Source organism: Periophthalmus magnuspinnatus, chromosome 8 (genome assembly GCF_009829125.3).
Source record: "Periophthalmus magnuspinnatus isolate fPerMag1 chromosome 8, fPerMag1.2.pri, whole genome shotgun sequence".
In the NCBI taxonomy this organism is placed as follows: domain Eukaryota; kingdom Metazoa; phylum Chordata; class Actinopteri; order Gobiiformes; family Gobiidae; genus Periophthalmus; species Periophthalmus magnuspinnatus.
Genome location: NC_047133.1, coordinates 20,350,746 through 20,371,866, shown reverse-complemented (window position 1 = coordinate 20,371,866; position 21,121 = coordinate 20,350,746). Strand labels below are relative to the sequence as shown.

At 39.3% G+C, this 21,121-nt stretch overlaps 1 protein-coding gene across 2 annotated transcripts; it reads left to right on the top strand.

Moving 5' to 3' along the window:
- Positions 1-458: 458 nt before the first annotated feature.
- On the top strand, positions 459-20,810 carry LOC117374818 (protein FAM117A-like). 2 transcript variants are annotated; one of them, XM_033971004.2, is made up of 8 exons: positions 459-956; positions 4,177-4,322; positions 11,137-11,232; positions 12,503-12,616; positions 12,705-12,827; positions 17,442-17,688; positions 18,489-18,660; positions 20,158-20,810. In XM_033971004.2, exons 1-8 carry the CDS (start codon positions 794-796, stop codon positions 20,369-20,371), a joined length of 1,275 nt encoding a protein of 424 aa, XP_033826895.2. In that variant the 5' UTR covers positions 459-793; the 3' UTR covers positions 20,372-20,810. The 2 variants fall into 2 exon arrangements, with proteins under 2 accessions (XP_033826895.2, XP_033826896.1); XM_033971005.2 differs by lacking the exons at positions 459-956; positions 4,177-4,322 and adding an exon at positions 9,029-9,434.
- Positions 20,811-21,121: the final 311 nt, after the last annotated feature.

Genomic DNA, 21,121 nt, shown 5'->3' with positions numbered 1-21,121 from the left:
GAGTAGAAAGTACAGATACTGCTCTCAAATGTAGTGAAGTAAAAGTAAAAAGTGTCCACTGTAAAATGTACTTAAGTAAAGTTCATATACCTAAAAATTCAACTTAAGTCCAGTACTTTACTACTTGTACTTCTTTAGCTTCCACCACTGCCTCTAAGTTTGATCAATATAACTCTAAATACATTCAACATGACTAATGTGCATGTTCTCTCTGTGGTAACACGTTTAAAGGTGGTGAAACAAGGTCCTGCAGAGCGACACTGGGATGCCCCTGTTCTTCTGCATAATAGAGAAATATGGGACCAAAGTGGGTGGGAACTACAACTTTTGTGGGGCTTACCCTTAAAGACAGATGGCTCCTTCACCCAATACGTGCGCAGTTGTAGCCTGGAGTAACCAATAAGGAGTTTTTGGGTCTTTAACACGACCCAAGTCTAGTTTTTTTCATTAGTTTTTCATAGTCTGCAAGAGAGTTGCAGGTTGAGGCTGTTGTGTTGACAATTTGGCCACAAGAGAAGCAAGTGCACATGGTTGGGTAGGTTTTAAAGTTTCTAAATCTTGCAGGCTATTCTATTTGGTGCATAGTTTTGTCACTTGCAAACTACGAGAAGTTATGCTGTAGTAATTATCAATATTCAGCCGACAAACGATATTAACAGGCCTGCGTAAACTATGGAAAGGATGGGCTGAATGTGGTTGTATGCGTTCAATTGCCTGCTCCACCAAAACCACGCGGACTGGGAGAAGGAAAGAAGCGTGGATCGTGTTTGTCTAAGCCCAGCAGAGAGAGGGGATGTCGGGCAGAAGCTGTGGAGTGGCTCGGGGGTACAGCAGCAGCAGCAGCAGCAGCAGCAGCAGTGGGAGCTCCAGCAGCATGCAGCCCCTGAAAGCCACGGTCCCATATCAGCTACAGAGAGGATCAGCTCTTCTACTGGGGAGGAACGAAGTCAAAACTGGTAAATGCATTGTTGAATTACATCTTTGAGGCCAAATAACGTGTTGAAGATGAGAAATAATGATGCAAATGTCTACTTTTGTCTTGAATAACTTGGGAAAAGTGGTCAAATGAAGTTGAACAAAAAGCATAGGCCAAAATAACAGGCTGCCTACATTACAAAAGAATACACCATGCACGTGCAGCCTATTTTCTTCATATTGATACTCTTTAAACTTGCCAGTATGCGTCTTATGCTGGAATAGGCCTATCTATGTATGTATTTAATTGTGTGGGGTGTTAATGTAATGATATCCCATTGTGTATGCAAAACAGTTTTAATAGAAATGTAACATGCAATTAATAATTTTTAAAGGCCCCATACTAAGCTGTTTTCTGATCTATGTTATAATGTCGTTTTCTCATCAAAACATGCCTGTTTTATTCACACATTTAACACACAAACCCTGCATATTTACGTTGAGTTTTTCTTGCATATAGAAAACACTGTATTCCACCTTGTGATGTCATGAGGTAATACAGGAAGTGCTTCAGTGTGTTTTTAAACTTCACACGCCTTCACTATAGAACCATTTGGGTAATTTCAACTCTGGAATTGCGAATCGCTACTAAACAAATCTAAAGGTAACTGTTAACTTGAAAACTAGCACTTCATGACATCACAAGGTGGAACAGAGCATTTTGAGCTTTGAAGATGTAGACATACTGATAATGCAGGGTTACTCAAACATGTGTGAATGAAACAAAACATAACTCCAGGTGTGTTTTTGAGGAGGTAACAGCATTAGAACATGACTTAAAGCTCACACAAGAGTCCATTGTTGTGTATTATAGGACTTTTAAGTAGTACCTACAAGCTGCAAAGAAAATTGATTAACACGTAATAACAATATGACTCTTGGTGAAAATATTTTATGATTGAAGATTATAACCAAACTCTTGGGCAACTTCTTTAACAAGCAGTTTGTTAGTCTTTTCTTGGCAGTAATTTTAGCCCTTGCTTAATCACACAAACCTGAACTGGCCAAGGCTCCGCAGTATCAGGAGAAAGTAGTTTGTCAGAAGTTGATTACATGTTTACGAGACATTTATGAATACCCAGATAAATACATTTTTGGTGCAAAGCAAAGAAACAAGGCATTATGATAATTATAATGAAAAATCTCCCTACAATTTACCTCAAATATACACTGGACCCACTCGTCACTTGTAACTGAAGATGACATACTTAAGATTTGAATGGTTGTATGAAGTTGCATGTCTAAATGTGCTGTTTAAACTATTTCACAGGCTGTCACAAGTATATTATTACAAGATAAAAGACTGTTCTACAAAAACAAAATCCGGGTTGGTAGCTCAAGCATTCGGATTCACAATCTTGACCTGACTGGGGAGCGTCCTGCCTTCAATGTGGTTAGAAAGTGTTAAATCAACAGTAAAGTTGCTATGTCTGAAACACAACACTGTTATCATAATGTTATTGGGACGCCCAGTCGCCCCTCTGCTCTCTGACCCGTGGGATATGGGCTGCATGCTTCAGTCCTGGTCCAGCTCTAGTATCGTCTCACTGTTGTTCTGTAAATGATGTTGTTATAAAGTATAAAATGTGCAGTAAGTGTATTTAATATAGCGCTACTGGGCCTTATTGTGCCATAGACAATGCAAGCTTCAGTTTGCAGCAATCAAAAAGTGTAAACACATGTGTAAGTGAAGAAGAACTTAAGAATGGAGAACTTGACCAGGATGTAAATTTGAATGATTAGAAAAGTCTAAACCAGGTCTAAATCAAGACTGAACCTGGACTAAACTAGAGCTAAAACCAAGGTAAACCAATACCGTCTGCCTAGGACCAAACTAGGACTAAACAAGGACTGAACCAGGACTGGATTGGGATAAAACCAGGGTTAAACCAAGACTAGCTACCTAGGTCCAAACCAGTGCTAAACTAGGACTGAAACAGGGCTAGACTAGGGCTAAAACCAGGGTTAAACCAAGACTATCTGACTAGGCCCAAACCAGGATTAAACTAGGACTGAACCAGGACTAAACTAGGATCAAAACCAGGGCTAAACCAAGACTATTTAAGTCCAAACTAGGACTAAACTAGGAATGAAAAAGGACTAAACTAGAGCTAAAGTCATGGCTAAACCAAGACTATCTACCTAGTGACTAAACGTGTGATATAGCGTCCTGCCCTATGAGGCTCCCATGTGCTGCTGTGCTGTATATTTTTACATCCATCCTGATGACAACATGCTGTTTTCCTTATATATTATTAGCAGCTGGGGTCAACTGCTTGAACTGTAGTTTGGACATGCATTTTAAGCTTAGACAACTGCCTATCCCAGTGTACTTCAAAGGTGCACGATACTGTTCTATTGAAGGGTCTGACGCCTGCTTGTTTCCATGGAGATCTTATCACTTTGTATATATATTTTTTACAGTATGGCATTAAACACTTTGACCATGGGTTGCTTAGTCTCCAATGATCTGACCTGTAACTTGGCCTGGCAGTGTTACCCGCTTGTCTCCATAGGGATAGGCAAAGAAACAACATCTCCATGGAGACAAGGAGGTGATGGTCTGGACAGTCCACCAGAAAAGTTACATAGTAAAGCTTTAAATGTAGTCCTAGATCTGACCTGCCATAGACCAATATTCTCTCTGTGTGCATCAAGTTGTGGCCATTTTACTCATTGAAATTCATTTAAAATGCAGTTAGTGAAGAATTAACTGAACATATTAACACATGCACATCAATCTAATTATTTAACTTGTATGTAAACCATAACATCTGAAGTGAGCAATGTAATTTCTTTCCGATCATTGGGAAAATACAACAAAGTCATAACAAACTAACTCATTTAGCAAAGTCAGAGATTAAACACAAATAGTAAAAGATTTCAATTGTTAATATCGAGGAAACTACTTAAATTAATTGGATTCTGTGTACATGTAAATACGCACAGTTTTTTTAGTTTAGTGGTTTTGCTGCAGGTCATAAACAAACAGACCACACCTGCCAGAGATTACAAAGTGGTGCCAAAACGAACACTGCTGCGTACGAGGTCTGGGAGCAATTTGGCCAACTATTGCTGCCCGCTGCTTAACTTCTCCTCTTAAAATCACTATGAGCACAATAAAACTCCACTGGTCTAATCTAATTACAACATCCACATCTTCAAATTAATTATTTTTATGTTGTTGTTTTTTCCACAAAGCTGACAGGACCGCCGCTCGCCCACCAAAGCCCACCATTCGCCGGACGCTATCGCTGGACACCATTGTGGGACCCTACCTGCAAGGACACTGGCCCAAAGAAGCAGACAGCATGACTATTACCTGTGTCAACGATAAGGCCACACAGGTAAGTTCTTAAGTGAATTTGGAACAGTTAACCATCAGCAAATCTTATCGAGAGTGGGATTTTGCATGTTATTAATTTGGTTTTAAGTCAGATGCTCTTCCAGATGTACATTTCACTATACATGCACCTGTATTCCTCTGGGTTACAATCTGTGTACTAGAGCTTGCAGTTAATGGGATATAATCTTGAGTATGGTTACTGCTTCAATCAAAAGCCAAATTGTGTAATCTGAGAAAAATAATCAATTAGAGTCGGTTGCTTCTTCTGCCCTGAAAACCCTGAAAACACAAAAAATTAATCTCAAAACATTAGTAATACATGTTAAGAAGTCTCTGTTTTTGAAATCTGACAGTTCATAAGTAATTATTTCCAGTAACCATGGTTTCAATTATAAACCTGAGAATTGCAGTTAGTATCTTTTTGTATTTATTTCTTTCTTTATTCTTTTATCTATTCTCTTATCTTTATTTATTTATTCATTTTATACTTTCTTTATTCTTTATTTATACAGGGGAATCTAATGAGAGCACTTGGGCGTCCTGTTTAAAATACAATACACGCAGAAAAAAACAAACAAACAAATGTAAGTCCATATTAAACATTAAAAACAGGTGCAGGTGTGTGTATAAAAGTTTGTTACTAGATTATTAAATTGCAATTGTGTCACCAAAGTATCCAGTTATTCTTTTCCTTGAGTGTATTCCATTTTTGTAAAGCAAAACAGCTAAAAGTCTCTTTCCCCTCTCAGTTTTGGTGCGGTTAGTCCTTAGCCTTAGTCATGTGATCTTGTATTAAATGTTGCGGTATCAATGATTAATGAGTAGGTGAGGTATTCTGGTAGTTTTGGAAGTAGTCCCTTATAGATATAGATACAGTGATGGGTTTTAAGTCCATAATAAACAAAGGGTGAAATAGTGGACCCAACGGTTTGTCCAATAATGTGCATTTTTAAATGTCTTCATACACCACATTACAGGGCTTATTTATAGGAGGCAACCGTTTTGATATTCTAAGCTAGCCAATATACTACACACCCCCAGTAATCCTCCCAGATAAAGAACCAACTTCTTCAACTCCACCCAAAATTAAAGCCCTACACCCACACATTCTCATTATAATCCTTAGGTTATGTTCAAATCATTGCTCTGTTGTCATCTATTCAATGGGTGAAAGGCCTGGAGCTAAACCTTTTGATAACTGAAAGGACCATAAGCTGAAAAGGTGTAATTAAAATATGAAATTGAATTATGTGGGATCAGTGGGACATGTACAGGCAGTCGTGTAGTGTTATCCAAAACCTCAACCGTTCAGTGTCTGTCTCACAAATAGGGCTGGGACAATGATAAAAAGTGTAGACAATCATCGTTTGTGGGACTCTTTATATAATCGTGAAAATCGCCAACAAAGATAATCCCCATTACATCACCAGAATGTGCAGAAAAAACATACTTATCCATAATTGTCTCCACTCAGCAGCTTTAATCATCATCATCATGATATTATCGTTAATCGCAATTATAATTGTGACACCAAATTTCAATATTGTTCCATGCTTACTCACAAACAGTAACTCTAACTAAGATTTATGTGGCAGAATAATCTTTCCTGGGTCAAATGAAGGCAGTTCTATCCCTTTTATCCCTTATAAGTAGTACCTTTTGTTTGTGAAAATGACATCCCAACACTAAGTAAAGATCAGGCTGTAGTCTCAAGTGTTCGATAGTGTCAGACTCGTCCAAAACATTAATTACCCAAGTATTTTTTTAAATTAAGATGATATTTTTTCATTTATTTGTTTTTATTTCATCCATAAAACACAAAAACACATCAACAGTGCCAGTTAATCTTACAAGAAATCAATGAAAAGGAGCAAAAAGATGAGTAATCTTATATTATCCGCCCCCTTTTCCAGACTAGTACTTTAACACCTATCGTAACCTAAAAACATTTCAATATATTTCATTTAAAACTTTACTTATCTTTACATTACTCCATTGCGAACACACACCTGCACATTTATCCGGGACAGCTTAGTTTATTTTCCATGCTGACTTAATGAGCTGGTTTTATGTATTTCTTAAATCCCATTATTAGTCTCAACGCTTTGATTTCTTTGTCCAGATTATTCCATAAATGAACTCCTTTCACTGCAATGCTTCATTCCATATCCTTGGTTCTGGATCTGGCTGTATGGCTTTATATATTAAGAAGCTTTATATGTTTACAACTGCAGAAAATACAAATGGTTATCTGGAGTTTTAGGAGCGAGTGGATAGTTTAATCTGCCTTTTCACTTATGTAGATGCTTAGATATACTGCAGTCTTCACATATTCTCTTGCATCTCATTGTTGCACTGAAAGAAGCCTAGATATCAAGAAGTAGGCCTTGCAGGTGTCTGGTGGTTCCACTTCACTGAACTAGAAATGGTTGTTTTTTTGTTCTTGGTAAACTTTTGTTGGGCCCCCCCACCACTGTATATGCCCCAAACTAGTGCAACAAAGCCACCCTCACCCAGCTCCACCAAGCTTCCTCGTCTTCTCCTCCTGACACAGTTTGAACCCCCTTGGCATCCATTGTGTGTAGACCCTTCATGACCTCATTATACGGGAGGTCCCATCCCCCTACAACCACGTGCACACACCCCTCCACCCCCTGCCATACTTTTGCATTATTTTGCAATTTACGACTTCATTCTTATCGGGGGGATACCATGGAACTTTCTCAAGCCCACTTCAAGTCCAGAAAAGATTTATAAAGATTGTTGTCAAAGTTTGGTAACAAGGCAAATGATTAGTTTCTTCCTTCCTGACAAACCCCTTTCCACTTAACACAAGGGTCATTGATCAGTATTATGTAAATCGACACAGCCTTTAGCCTGGCTCCGAATATAACTTTCTGAATGATGTGAGTGCCAAACCAAACTTGGCCTAAAAACATTTACTGAATAGAGGAATGAAGGAATGGGTGATATTAATAAAAAAAATCTTGTTATCGTTTTTGGGGTTTTTTTTTCCAATATTTTTTGCAAGCCTTCAGATATGTCTTAAATATGCTTGTAAATGTCTTGAGTGGGGTTCAAGTATCACACAGAAAGTGAGTTGACTGCAAAAATGCTGCTCAGTTTCCTTTATCGACAATATACTTGATATTGTATTCTACTGTGATATTTGAAACACTGGCCAGTTCTTTAGTAAAGCATGTGCATTATTAAAAAGTATGCTGATATAACTTATTATATTCAAAATTCTGCTCCCAAGACATAAAAATAATGTTCCATATATTAGCTACTTTTACATCATACGTCACAGCCAGTGGTGGAAGAAGTTGTCAGTTTTGTTACTGAAGTAAAAGTACAGATACAGAGCAAAAACAAAAAATCACAGTAAAAGTAAAGTAAAAATATCATATGAAACAATGTACTTAAGTGAAAGTATTAAAGTACCTGTTTAAAAATGTACCTAAAGAGAAAAAAGTAGAAAAAAGTAAAAGTAATTTGTGCCGGTTTTGAGATGTTATAAGGCTTCAAATGGAGTGATTTTAATAAATGTTTGTGCTAGAATTTTTTTTCTTTGCTTTTTTCTTTGTATATTTTGTTTACTCAAATTACAAACGTGTTAAAAACAAACCCTTCAGCTTTTTCAGCAGGTCTCAAACAATAATAAAAAGTACCTTTACTTTTCAGTCAGCTCAAAAATGTAGTGCAGTAAAAGTAAACAGTACTTCATTAGATTCCACCACTGCTCACAGCACTGTAATTATTAACAGCTGCTTCCAAATACACAACAAAAACTAAACCATGGTTTCTTACCATACCTTTAAACCACAAAAATTTCACAAAAATGTATACAGGGTGTCCATAGGCAGTGGTTATAAAAGTTTTTAATCACATTGCATCATGAGTGTCTCAATCAAACATTTCCAGACTGTTGGATCAGAAGGGCTGGACCAATGCTGTGGCCACCATGGTCACCAGATATCACACCTCTGGATTTCTTTCTATGGGGCTATGTTAAAGATATCATGTATCGAACAAGGATACAGGACGTTACTGAACTAAAGCAAAGATACAGATGCAATTGCAACCACTGATGAGGCTCTGCTACAGTGAACATGGCAAGAAATCCAGCACCGTCTTGATGTGCTTCATGTGACTAATGGAGCCCATGTAGAGGTGGATTACATGAGGTAAAAACTTTGGAAACCACTGAGTACAAGAGAACAAGTCTGATTAAGTTATCTTAAACATTGCCTTTGTATTATTTATTTTTTATTATAAGGACACTTTATGGGCACTCTGTACATATAAATTAATGTGCTACTTTCATCTTGTTTATCTATCTAATGCGGCTTGGGCACTGCAGTGACTACATGTTGTCCAAGATTTGTATTTCATTCTGGCATAAGGCATGTTTTGGTCCACCTTAATAAACACACTCAAATATCTTTCATTCATTTATGTCATATCATTATAACTTTATATAAACAGTGGTTTTCCTATTCACAGTCATTACTTGGCTCATAAATTTCCATTGACAGCCTATTGGTTTACTTTAACTCCTTGCTGACACTATTATGTCCCTTTACCAGACAGGAACGTTAATAGGACAGGGTGCCAGTCTGAAACACTAGCCAAACTCTCCGCTACCGTTGATGCTTTTTATAGTTGTGTGTCTCATTCCCCCGTTCAGATTTTGGGAGGGTACAAGACAGTGGGGGGTTGCCATCGGTAACTCTACACCCCTGTCACTTTATAACTTATGCCACGTACAGACGTATCCTGCCCAGCAATAGACAGACTGGGCACTACATTTGGACTATAATGTTAGAAAGAAGTAGGGGAAATAGTGTTTATTTTAATGTGTAATGTCACTTAGCAATGATTTCCGTTTGCTAGTAGAAAGCATTGATTGATAATGTTGTGTGCTTGGTCACTAAAGACGATCTGACTTTGTATAAAACTGCTGGAACCAAAGAAGGACCACTATTTTGCATTGGATTGGACTGAACTGGTGTCAGTGATGAATCCTCAAAATTTTGCTTCGAAACAGCCTTCAGAAGCAGCTGACCACGCTCCGACTCCTAGAAGATCAAGAGTCAATGTCAAGAAATCGGTATGCTGTGTTGTGAATGAATGATGCACACGTTTGAACTGTTTTTGGAACGGGCCATGTCACTATCGATATCACTGTATTTTCAGACTTGTGTTTAGTGAATCCAAACACATAAGTTGAAATGTATAGGTTTATTTTTTAAATATAGGGCAGTTAAATTTTTATCTTTTTTTTTTTTTTTTTTTTGCGGCAGGATGTGAGTTTTGTGAATTATGTTTGTTTCCTTGTATGGGCAATGAGGTGTTATGTTTTTTATTATGTGGTTTGGATATTTTTATATATGTTTGTACTGTGTGAGACTGTTAGCGGGTTGCTGCACAGCTGTTGTGAGGCAGGTGTCAACAGACAGCTGTGGGTTCATTTGTATTTACTCCTGTCAAGAGGAACAGAGCTATTTGTTTGAGCAGTCTGAACGTTACATTCACACAATATACATTTTAATGAGGGCTAGACATATCTTTTGGCAATACACTAACATCTAGATAATATTAAAGGGCCCATATTACGCTATTTTCTGATCTATGTTATAATGTTTCCTTGTCACAGACAAACCTGGTGTTTTGTTTTGTTTCATTCACACATGTTTAACAGACAAACTCTGCATGTTTAGGCCAAGTTCTTCTCTTAATGTTCTGTACCATCTTGTGATGTCATGTGGTAATACAGGAAGTGCTCCACTGTGTTTTCAAACTCGATCTTCCACACCTTTATTAGAATTATTTGGATAATTTCAGCCCTGGAATTTCCAATCTCTACTGAACAAAAGGTAAAATGTAGCTGTTAACTTGAAAACTACCACTTCATGACATCACAAAACACAACTGCAGGTATGTTTGATGTTTGATGAGGTAACAACATAACAACATGGCTTAAAGCTCACAAGAGACAATTTTGTATAATATAGGACCTAATAATATGGGACTCTTTCTTGCATTTCTTCAGTTACAGATGTTCTATTGCAAAAATAAAACATTGCATTCTTACTAGAGCTGCTAGATTAATTACAATCGAATCAAAATATTTCATTGGGCCCAATTAACAAATCGTAAAAGGTGTAATTTTCAAACTATCTTAATTTCCTTATAATAACAACAACCCTTTAGTTCAGATCTGTACAAACATGATCTGAAATGTGATTGTTGTATTAGTTTATTTAATTTACTTTAGTTTATTTATTTCATATTTCAGTGTTTTTTGTGAGCAAAATGTGAATATATATTCAATTATTATATTATTAAAACCAAAATCCCCAAATAATCGCAATGCTTGTCTGAAAAATGTATTTATTCTTACTGTTAGTGTGCTTGCCTCTCCACAAATCTGACTTGTAGTTTGCTCTGGTTGTGGCATCTGCTTGTGTCCATGGAGATCAATTAATACCTTACAGCAGAGCATTCCAAACAAACAGATGGCAGAACCCTAGCAAGTTACATACTAGTACACCTTTAACTGTTGTTTTGAAGAAAAATGTGTGTATTGTCTGAAATGTTAGCAATGAAATATGTTGTTTTAAAGGTATCCAAAAAGTATTCAATAGAGTCTATCATTTAAAAATAGCTGTAAATATCTGATTTGATTAAAAATATTTGAGCTAGAATTTTCTCTAAAAACATAATAATACCGGTTACTTTTGTGTTGGAAATGTACATGCATTATGTGTATTTCCACAACACCTTCATTAACTTTTAAATGCTTTTCCCAGACTCCTAGTTCTTGGGCAGAAGAAACACGCGGCAGAAGAAGTGCAAGTGGACACAAAAGATCTGCATCCTGGGGAAGTGGGGAGCATCTCAGAGAGGCAAGTGCAGTACATCCCCCTAACAAATACAACTCTCAAAACAACACAATTTAGAACTAAGGAAAGGGACAAAAGGTTGTGCTTATGTTCTACAATGAGAAATAAAAACGAAATATCTTAACAGAAAACACACAAAAAAGGGTTATTATTCGCAAGAGGTTGGGTCCAACTTCTACAAACTTGCCTTTATAGTTTTTGCAATCACTTTTTTCAGCTGAATTTGATAGTAAAAATAATAATAAAATAATTTCACCTTTGTTCTTATGTGTTGACAGAGAATATATTGAACTGCATTAAGGCCAACGCAGACCAGAGCACATCATTTTACTTTAGGGTTATTGTGTCATAAATTAGTTTCAATATTATCGTGTATCGTCTATATTTTCTTCAGCAATATATAATATATATAATATAATATATATATATATAATATATATCGCACTTAAAAATGTGTTGTCATGGCTCTTAAAAAAGCTGTAACATAGCTCTTTTTTTTTTTTTTTATCTGCAAATTGCTTATAAAATGAGAAACAGTGTAAGGCTGCGAGAGGAGAGGAAAGGCGCTGTTTTGAGGAGGTTATAGTGAGTTTAGAGACCAGAGGTACCCCACCTGGAGAGGAGGAGAAGAGGAGAGTGGGAGGAAGGGAGGAGGAGAAGAAGAGAAGGGGTACTAGAAAGGAGGAGAGGAAGATGAGAGAAGTGGAAGAGGAAAGGAGGAGGATGAGAGGAGAAAAGGAGGAGGAGAGGAGGATGTGTTCTGCTGAGTTGAACACACACAACATTGGGGCTTTTCCTGCCTCTGCTGCAGCTCTCATGCTTCTGCTCAAAGTTTACACCAGTGTTTCTGTCAGTCACAGAGCAGAAACCGCAGAAGTGCAAAAAGCATGTTTTCAGATACACCACCGTGTCCCAAGTAGACATGGGACAATATTGAAATTTTGTGCCACGAATGGCCTAAATAATTGGGATTAACGATTATATCATGATAATGATTAAAGTTGCTGACAGTTTAAAATGTTATGGATATTGGTACTTATCGCCTGGTGATATTGGTTATCGCCTGGTGTGAAAAATAATGAAGGTGACAATTTTGCTGCTTCTCAGAGTGTTCCGGTGTGCATTGGTCTTTATGACAGTAAAAAACATATTGTACCATAGCGTTCCTACCTGCCCCTTCATATTTCAGTAGATTCCCCTTATTCAATTCAATTTATTGCTACTGAAAAATCAACAATTTTTTTTGTAATGATAAAAGTAATTTTGTTCTCAGGTGGCCAAATTGAGGCACCAGTTGCAGAAACGCTCCCGTCACGCCGCTCCCTCGTTGGGGTATGACCTCTCACACCCGCCCCTGCCAGCGGGACATGTAGCAGGCATCACACAGGTAGGACACTGGATCTATTTGAAATACCACTGTAAGGACATAGAGCATACTAAGCTGACAATATTTATTATTTTTATTGATTTTCCAGACCATGCCAATGATCCCCTTGAACAGAATTGCTACTCGTTTGCGCCGCAGTGTTGAGGGCCTTAACCTGGAACTTGAAGAAGTTTTTGTGTCTGAGAAACCTGATGACGATGAAGAACATGAGGTTAGAGTTACTTTCACCTCATTTATAGTATTGTAAACAACATTTCTGTTTCCTGTCTCACTCCCAAGGCTTTTATTGTGAAAGAGGAAGTGGGCTTGGGAAGTTCAAAAGTTCTACTGTACCATGTGGGTTGGTGAGACGCAGCTGTGGAGAAAAATAAAGTTATCTCTTTCATACTGGCCGCCATCTTCTACGCACTTAAGACACTCAGTTACATTGGTGGCAGCGGTGGGATACTTCCAGTGCACAAGCCCCAGTTTATTTTGCTGATCAGTACAAGTGCAGCCAGCTTCTGTTAACCACACTGCTAACTTGCGTTTAGCTTGGCTGTTCAGTTTATTGTAGAGCAAGAGGAACTTCGTGTGCCTTTGTGTTCATAAACAGCCAAGATTTCAAACTCAAGAGATACTGCAGCAGCCATGTAAGCCACTTTTTTCGGGGGCGGACAGTGAGACTCCTGTTGGTGGTGCCAGTATGAAGTTCCTGTGAGGGCGCTGGTGAGGTACTGGTGGGGACTGTAATTATGAACTGGCCAGAATTCTCCCAACATGACTCTCTAAAGCTGCTTTTGTGTTGTGTGACAGCCTGCTGCTGTAGATTATTCTGTGGTGAAAGGGAGATTGGAAGATGGTTAAGAAAAAGACATTTTCTGACTGACTGTGTTTCAGAGCAAACCTGGTGAAATCCTAGATGTTTATGCCGCTAATATAGGGAAGCTAGTGCAAGAGGCATTCTGTAACTTTCCTCTGAGCAGCAGTTACAAGGAAGTTCCGTAGATTCCGAGCTGGACTTGACCCTTTGTCTCAGAGCGAAATGTTAAGAGCAGGGAGCCACTGTAGAAGACTCTTATGATCACAGGACATTGTGATATGACCCGTGAGAACCTCAGAAGTGACTATAAATAACCCGGTGGTCCATACTCCTTTCAATAAACCTGTCCCTGCCATTGTGCAATCCATCTCTGAGGCTGGCTGTGCACCATGAAGAAGTTGGCAGAAGATATGATAGAGATGAGAAAAGATATTTGAAAGTCATTTCTCATGAAAATGAAAGACTGCAATTGGTTGAGAAGGCTCCTCTCCCATGCCTGTTCAATGTCAGTACCAGTGTGTGGGTAGATGCTGCCAATCCCTGCATTCCTGGAGTGAGCCAAGAGGGCGTTCTGAGGGCCTTCTGATTCAGGTTGGTGAGAGTCATGTGGATAGGGACTCTAGACCTAATCACCAGTCACCATCATCCTACAGCAGCCCCTTTGCCTCTCCAGGGAAACAGAGCACGAGACTGTCCAGAGACTTCTTCTGCAACAAGTTTCTCTGCTCAGGCTGAGAAAAACCTGTCCACCAGCAGGAAAACGAGTTGTAGCAGTCATCATGGGCCAGATCTCAGCTACAACATCTGTGCCGCCCTTTGAGGATGAAGTACTTTAGCCTTTTTGCCAGTCATGTTACTGCCCATGCTGTGTAACGCTCCTTGTCTGCGTGGGAAAGTATTGAAGGTGTTGAGGTTGATATCTTAGTTGACACACACCTTGGGGAGGGGGGACCTGGGGGCACTTTTCCTAGTTCTAGTACCTAGTTTCCTCAGTGTCAGAGGCTGGTTCCTGCTTCTCTGGTTCCAGAGGTACTGTATCAGCTGCATGGTGGGCACGATTCTGCACATTTGTCAGTGGAAAGAGTGTAGGAGCTGCGCCTTTGTGTTATTGGCCTTATGCTCAAGGACATTCGTTAGTGGTGTGAACAGTGTGTGCGCTGTCAAACTCACAAAGCCCTCGTATGGAAACACAGAGCTCCTATGGGGGGTTATAGTCTGTGTGCTATTTCAGAAGGCGGCTATGGACATTGTAGAGCTTCCACTGATAGATGTGCTTATTGTGGCAAACTATTTTTCCAAATTTGTCTGTATGCCTTACCTAACCAGACTTCCCAGACAGTTGCTCGGTGTCTGTTTGATGATTATGTGCTTTTACATGGTATTCCAGAGACTGTTCATAGTGGTCAAGGCAGACAGTTTGAGGCAGATATTGTACAAAGGTTGTGTCTACTTCTGTACATAAAAAAAACACAGGTTGCTCCATATAACCCGAAATTCGATGGTATGGTTGAGGGTTTTTAATCGTACTCTTATTGACTAGCTTGCAAAGTCACTGCTGTCCTGCGGTGGTGAATGGGATGACGAGCTGAGACATGTGGCTTTTGCTTACAAGGCTTCTGCTCATGCATGCACAGATTAGACTCCGTGTCTCTCATCATGAGGCTCGGGTACCTGTTAATAAGACGCTGGAAGCTGGAAGTGGAGTGCTGCTGTTGCTCATGAGAATCAAAAACTGTTTCATGATTTTAATCATCATCTAATCTTCTCTACATGGGCGTTTGAGTTTTATACAGTTGAAAAAGCCTGGAACAGTCTTCCTGAAGATGTGAAACAGGCCTCTACTTTGACAATGTTTAAATAAAGGCTCCAAACGGTTCTGTTTAGCTGTGTGTATGACTGAAAGGTTTTTATTCTGCACTCTTTTAATGTTAATTTTATGATGATTATTTGGGATTATTTATGTCTTGATTTGTTGTATTGCTATTTTAATGAGTTTCTTATTCTGTAAAGCACTTTGAATTACTTTGTGTACAAATTGTGCTATACAAATAAACTTGCCTTGCATAATGCCCGTCACAAGCCAAACTCTGCGGGGGATTCGTTGTGGCTGCGTTACCCCAGAGAGGACAGGATGAAACTAGCTGCCCACTGGAGGGGTCCCTTTAAGGTCATTACTGCTGTGGACTCAGTGGGTGTCACAGGGCTGACGTCCCCTAGTTCAGTGGTCCCCAACCTTTTTTGCACCACGGACCGGAACAATGCAGGTTTTATATTCACGGACCGGCCTTCTACGTGTGGCAGATAAATATGGCAAAAATAAGTTAAGTGCATAAAAAATACAACTCACCAAACCGCTGCATCAGTGTGAGCCCTGCACTTGTTGCTTCTTTCCTTCTCTAAATCTTATCTTTTAATCCCAGGTGCTTAGTCTCCATGTGCCAAAGCAGTTTTGAAGGTTTCATTGCCTCATTTGCTTTTCTCTGCATGTTACGCAGAGTGGACTCTGCACGTGAGTCACCTGTAGCGACAAACCCATATTTTAAGTAGGACTCCTGGTGCTGTCTGTTAAATTGATCTTTCTTTTTCTTGGAGGTCGTAGTCTCCTCTTCTAGTTCCTCAATTGGCCTTTTCCCCTTTGTTAAAAAACTCTCCAAAGACTTTTGTTTTGGCTCATTTTCACTCTCTCGTGGCTCTACTTTTGTGTGTCATGTCTGATGTGTTATACGTGATACGTCATTGCAGAGACAAGAGCAGATCTAGCAGATATAATAAACTTGCCAGCACATCAAATAGATTTCTGTGGCGATTTCCTATCAGGATTTTCATTATATATCTACTGTTAAACCTTTCCTGCTTCGGTCACTTGACCGTGGTCGGGAGACACAGGGGAGATCCGTCTTCTCCAGGGCCGAAGGGTCGCTCTTCCTCCGGGGTTTAACTGCCTGTTCTTAACCTCAAAGTTGTTTGGAGTGTGGTGCGAGCTCAAAGACCACCCCAGTCTGTTGCTCAAGAGTTGTTGGCTTTATTATCTGTACTGCACTGTAATAACGCATCACTTCTGCTCTAACTCACACACTGTCTTTTTCCAAGTACATCTGTAGACTCTCACACTCGCCGCTTCTCCGCGGGTTGAACCACACCATGCGCCACATGCACGCGCACGTCACCTCCCACTCACGCTAACGCACCACACTGAACTAAAGCACATAGGAGCTAGACACACATCTCACAACACTACGGCCAAGCTTATTAGCATGAGGGACGGGCGAACGTTACGTCAGAGAAGATGCGGTCGCTGATAAACTATTATTGTTTTTGTAGGGCCCGGTAGCAAATGCGTCACGGCCCAGTACCGGTCCCCGGCCCGGTGGCTGGGGACTACTGCCCTAGTTGATAATGGGCCAGAGCTGGTTGATTATTTTGATAGGCTAAAACCTTATTAGTCTCTTAAACTTAAAGTCGCCTTCCCAGACACCCCTCTGGTGCCCGCCCTAGCCTGTCCCTTAGTGCAGGATTCCCCTGATGAACATGGGGTGGAGTATGACATGGTAGGGCTGAGAGGCTGCCTGCCTTCTTGACTCTTTTAATAATGTATTTTGGTTCATCTCATTGTACAACTGATTTTTTGTATCTTACGTGAGACATTTGGCAGTTTTTGTTTTGTTCGTGGCTGGGGCATAGTTTTAGTCCTGCTACTTTATTTCATATACTGTCAAACCAGGATGTGAGGATGGGGTTTACGTAAACGAGATTTCTGTTTCCCATCTCACTCCCCAGCTTTTATTGTGAAAGTGGAAGTGGGCTCGGGCAGACCAAAAGTTGAGAAAGAGTGATACTGAGAAATGTGACTGCATGACTTTGTATGTGTATGATATTTTAAACTATGTTAAAAGTCCTTTTAGGGGCCAGTGTTGTGAACTAGCCAATCCTATAAACACTGAGATACTATGTTTGTTATATCTGGCCCTATTCAGATGGACAAAAAATATATTAATAAATACATTCTGTTTTGTTCACACACAGATATCCCAGATTTTGGACATCCCAGATGGCCACCGTGCCCCCGCCCCAGTGCAGAGGTGTAGCAGTGGTTCCCAGAGTGAGCCCTCCCCGGGACCCCTGGATCCTGCCCTGTTGTCACCGTCCCAGTCCCCCTGTCCTCTGCACCCGTCGCTCCTGTCACCCTCCACCTCACCCTCCACCTCACCCTGCCCCATAAACGCCTGTCTGCTGTCCCCATCACAGTCCCCCTGTCACTTGGGAGAGCCAGGTGGGTCCATGGCTGCGATTCAGTCAATTGCTTCCATCTACATAATGAGCAGAGAAGCACAACAAAGGCCAACAAACAACATTAAAGGCAAACTACATAACCTGCTTGTCTCCATGGAGATGTTTTTGCTTTGCCTAGAATTATCCACAGAGTGCCACTAAATGTATCTGTCTACATTCTAGCATTTATTTAATTACAAATATTTTGATTGCACTACAGTACCCAGAAAACATGCATTCTTACTCCTCTCCACAGATCTGACCTGTAACTGTCATGTAGCGTCACCTGCTTTTCTCTATGGAGATAGATATGCTTAATGCTATACTGTGGAACATTTCATGCAAAATAATAACATCTCCATAGAAACGAGCTGGTGGCGATACCTCCGCCAGAAAAATTACATATGCTAATAAGTAACTGACAAGGTGATGCAATGTAACAGTCTTTTATTGGTATTTATACAGACACGGTGAGTAAAGTGTTTAGAACGAAACTTGTTGGGAATGGGATTGTACTTGTGTTCTTGTGTTAAATATAATATAATATACAATATACAGTTGAATATTTTAGTTAAACTGAAGCAAAGCAGAAATGTAACTTCCTCTATGTAGTAACAAAGAATGCTGAGGAATGAATTATGGAAAACAGGACTAAATTTGGACTTAAACTTGGCTCTAAATACAGTGACATTTAAGGCTCTATGTGCTGTTTTTTCTTGTGATTTGGGTATTGCATTTGCTGAGTTTTTTTTATTTTTTATAACATGTTCATTATGAACTTTCTTGTCTTTTCTTTTCTAGTCTCTGAGGACTGCGGTGCGTTGTGTTCCTCCTCGTCTGCTCTCCCCTCTTTTGCACTCAGCCCTCCTCTGCTCCAGCAATGCTCCTCTGCACCACGTCCCAACAGAACATACTCCTATCAGCGAGAACCTCCAGAGGGGTGCGAGCGAAGAGGACTGTGCTTAGACCCAATGTAAGGACATGCACACATAGGATTTTCAACTAGAATGTGTATAGTATGGTACATTATGGGATCATAAAGTGATTTTAAAGCAGACCTATTATACATAAACAACATTTCAGAGCTTTTAACGATGCTATAGGCGTTTCCCTTCACCATTTTTTCACCCAAAGTTGTTGCTGGTGTGTCGATTACCTACTGATTTCACCACCACCAGTACACGCCACTGCTCTGTACTTGCTTTACATTCTCCATTTTTTTTTCTTAATCTGTGATACGTGTAGGATTTGACAGTGTTGCGTAGTTATTTTGGTACAAATGGAAAAAAATCCGCTATTAGCTAGTGTGATCTGCATCTATCCATCCAAATTATAACACAATGATCCACGAGAGTCATAGATTTGAACTATACAGCAGACACAAACAAAATAGGTCTTCTTATTGAATTTACTTAAGTATTGTAGTTTAGGTAATAATATAAGTTAAAAGCAAAAATATGTGGATTATAAGGGAATTTCAGCATTTCACTAGCAAGGACCGCAACCTCAAAATACAGTGTACATATGAATTTATTTGGTATGAAGACAAGGATCATGTTAGAGAAAGTGATTGTTGAAGGCTAGATAGAAGGATTAAGAAATAGAAAAGAGAGGGGTGGGTGGGGCACGTAAACGAGAAAACAGAGGAAGGGTGCGGGTGGCATAAAAAGGGTAGTGACATCAGAAACAGACAGAAACATGCTCAAGGTGTGGCCCTGCCCTCAAACTTAAGATAACTATATTCTTATCTTCATTTGTCTGTTGTGGTCATGGCCTTATGTCAGTTCATGAATGAACAACTTACACACACTTACATACTGCAGTGTTGAAAGTAACTGAATGCATGTGCGGAAAATGCAGATTCTGAATATTAATTTCATTTGGTGTTACTCAGAATACAGTTACTCTCCTAAAAACAAAGAACTACATTGCAGTACTTGCTTGTTCAAATTAGGTTTAAAGCTGCACAACAAAAGTGAGACAATTTGAAAACACTGTTTTTGTGGTGAGTGCATGTGTGATATTTCCTGATCAAAATAGTGTTTTTAGCTGTTTTAATCCCATGTTGCATTTTTACACTAGAATATGTTATGAATATATGAAAGTATTCTAAGTATTCAGGATACTCTACACTGATTGGACCATGCATCAGAACACATGACAAAGTACATTTTTATGCTAGTATTCTGTAACTAAATACACTAAATGTCAAGTCCCATCACTTCCCATCACTGCTCCTCTGTGTGGTATTAGATAGTAGGGCTGGCAAAAGTATATAGAAAACCACACTATAAGACCTCATGCTAATATAAAAGAAAGTAATTTTCTTTACTGTTGAAAATTGTACTGTCTAAATAAAGAGTCTATTCCTTACTGTCGAAATCAAGTTTAAAATGTTTGTATCGTGTTATTATTAGTATTATATTTCAATATTCAGCCTTAAAACTTCCTTATTTCTATTTTACCTCAGGTCTGCCTCTCAGGATGAGCCTCTTCTTCCCCCCTCCTGCCCTGACCTCAACAAAGTGAACTTCACCCCTCATGGCGGCTCTGCGTTCTGCCCCGTTAGCCTCCTGAAGCCTCTGCTGCCCTCCATGGACCTCCTCTTCAGGGGACTCTCTGTGTCTCCTGTCACTGGATGCCCCGGTCAAGCTTCTCCCACAAGGCACTTGGGCATGCAGTGATCACAAACGGGACAGAGACTTTTGAATTGGTCTAGGAGTCTTGAAGGAAAGTGGAAATCCCACATACTTGATCTTGATATTTGGACATTTTGGCTCACGGTGTCACAAGCTTTATAGGCATTTTTATTCCTGCAGGAGGACTGCATGAGAGCTGATCTTCACCAGCACTTAACTTTTAGTAATGTTGTTGTCACTATTTCATTTAGGTAAAGAGAGCATAATTAGTGCTCATTAAAGTAAGGTAGTAGAGCTACTCTGGTTTACTTAAAAATTAAAAAATAGACTTCACACTCAATACTGATGTTCATGTGTCAGCATTTATTCAGTGTTTCACACCTTCAACAATGTGAAAACTGAAAAGACAAATAGACAATATTTGCTCTGCTCTGTACATTACAGTACCTTCAGAATAATTACAGAATAAAAAGAATATCGTCTCACTTTCGTGGCTACTCGTTCTCTCTGTTTACAAGCGGTCACATGATTTCACAAACATCATCTTTTTTTTTACAAATAAAATACATTAAAATAATAAAATAATGACAATAGAGTTGGGCACATCTTGGTAAGTTACTCTGCTTAGAACAAATATTAGAGCAAATTATTTCAGAAATTTTACCGACTTCTCTATTACCATGGAAACAAATAGTCTGACATGTTACCTCAAATACACTCCCACCAAGTTACCCTTGATAACAATGTTACACTATACACTCTTCATAAAACACATCAAGGTAAGTTACAATAAAC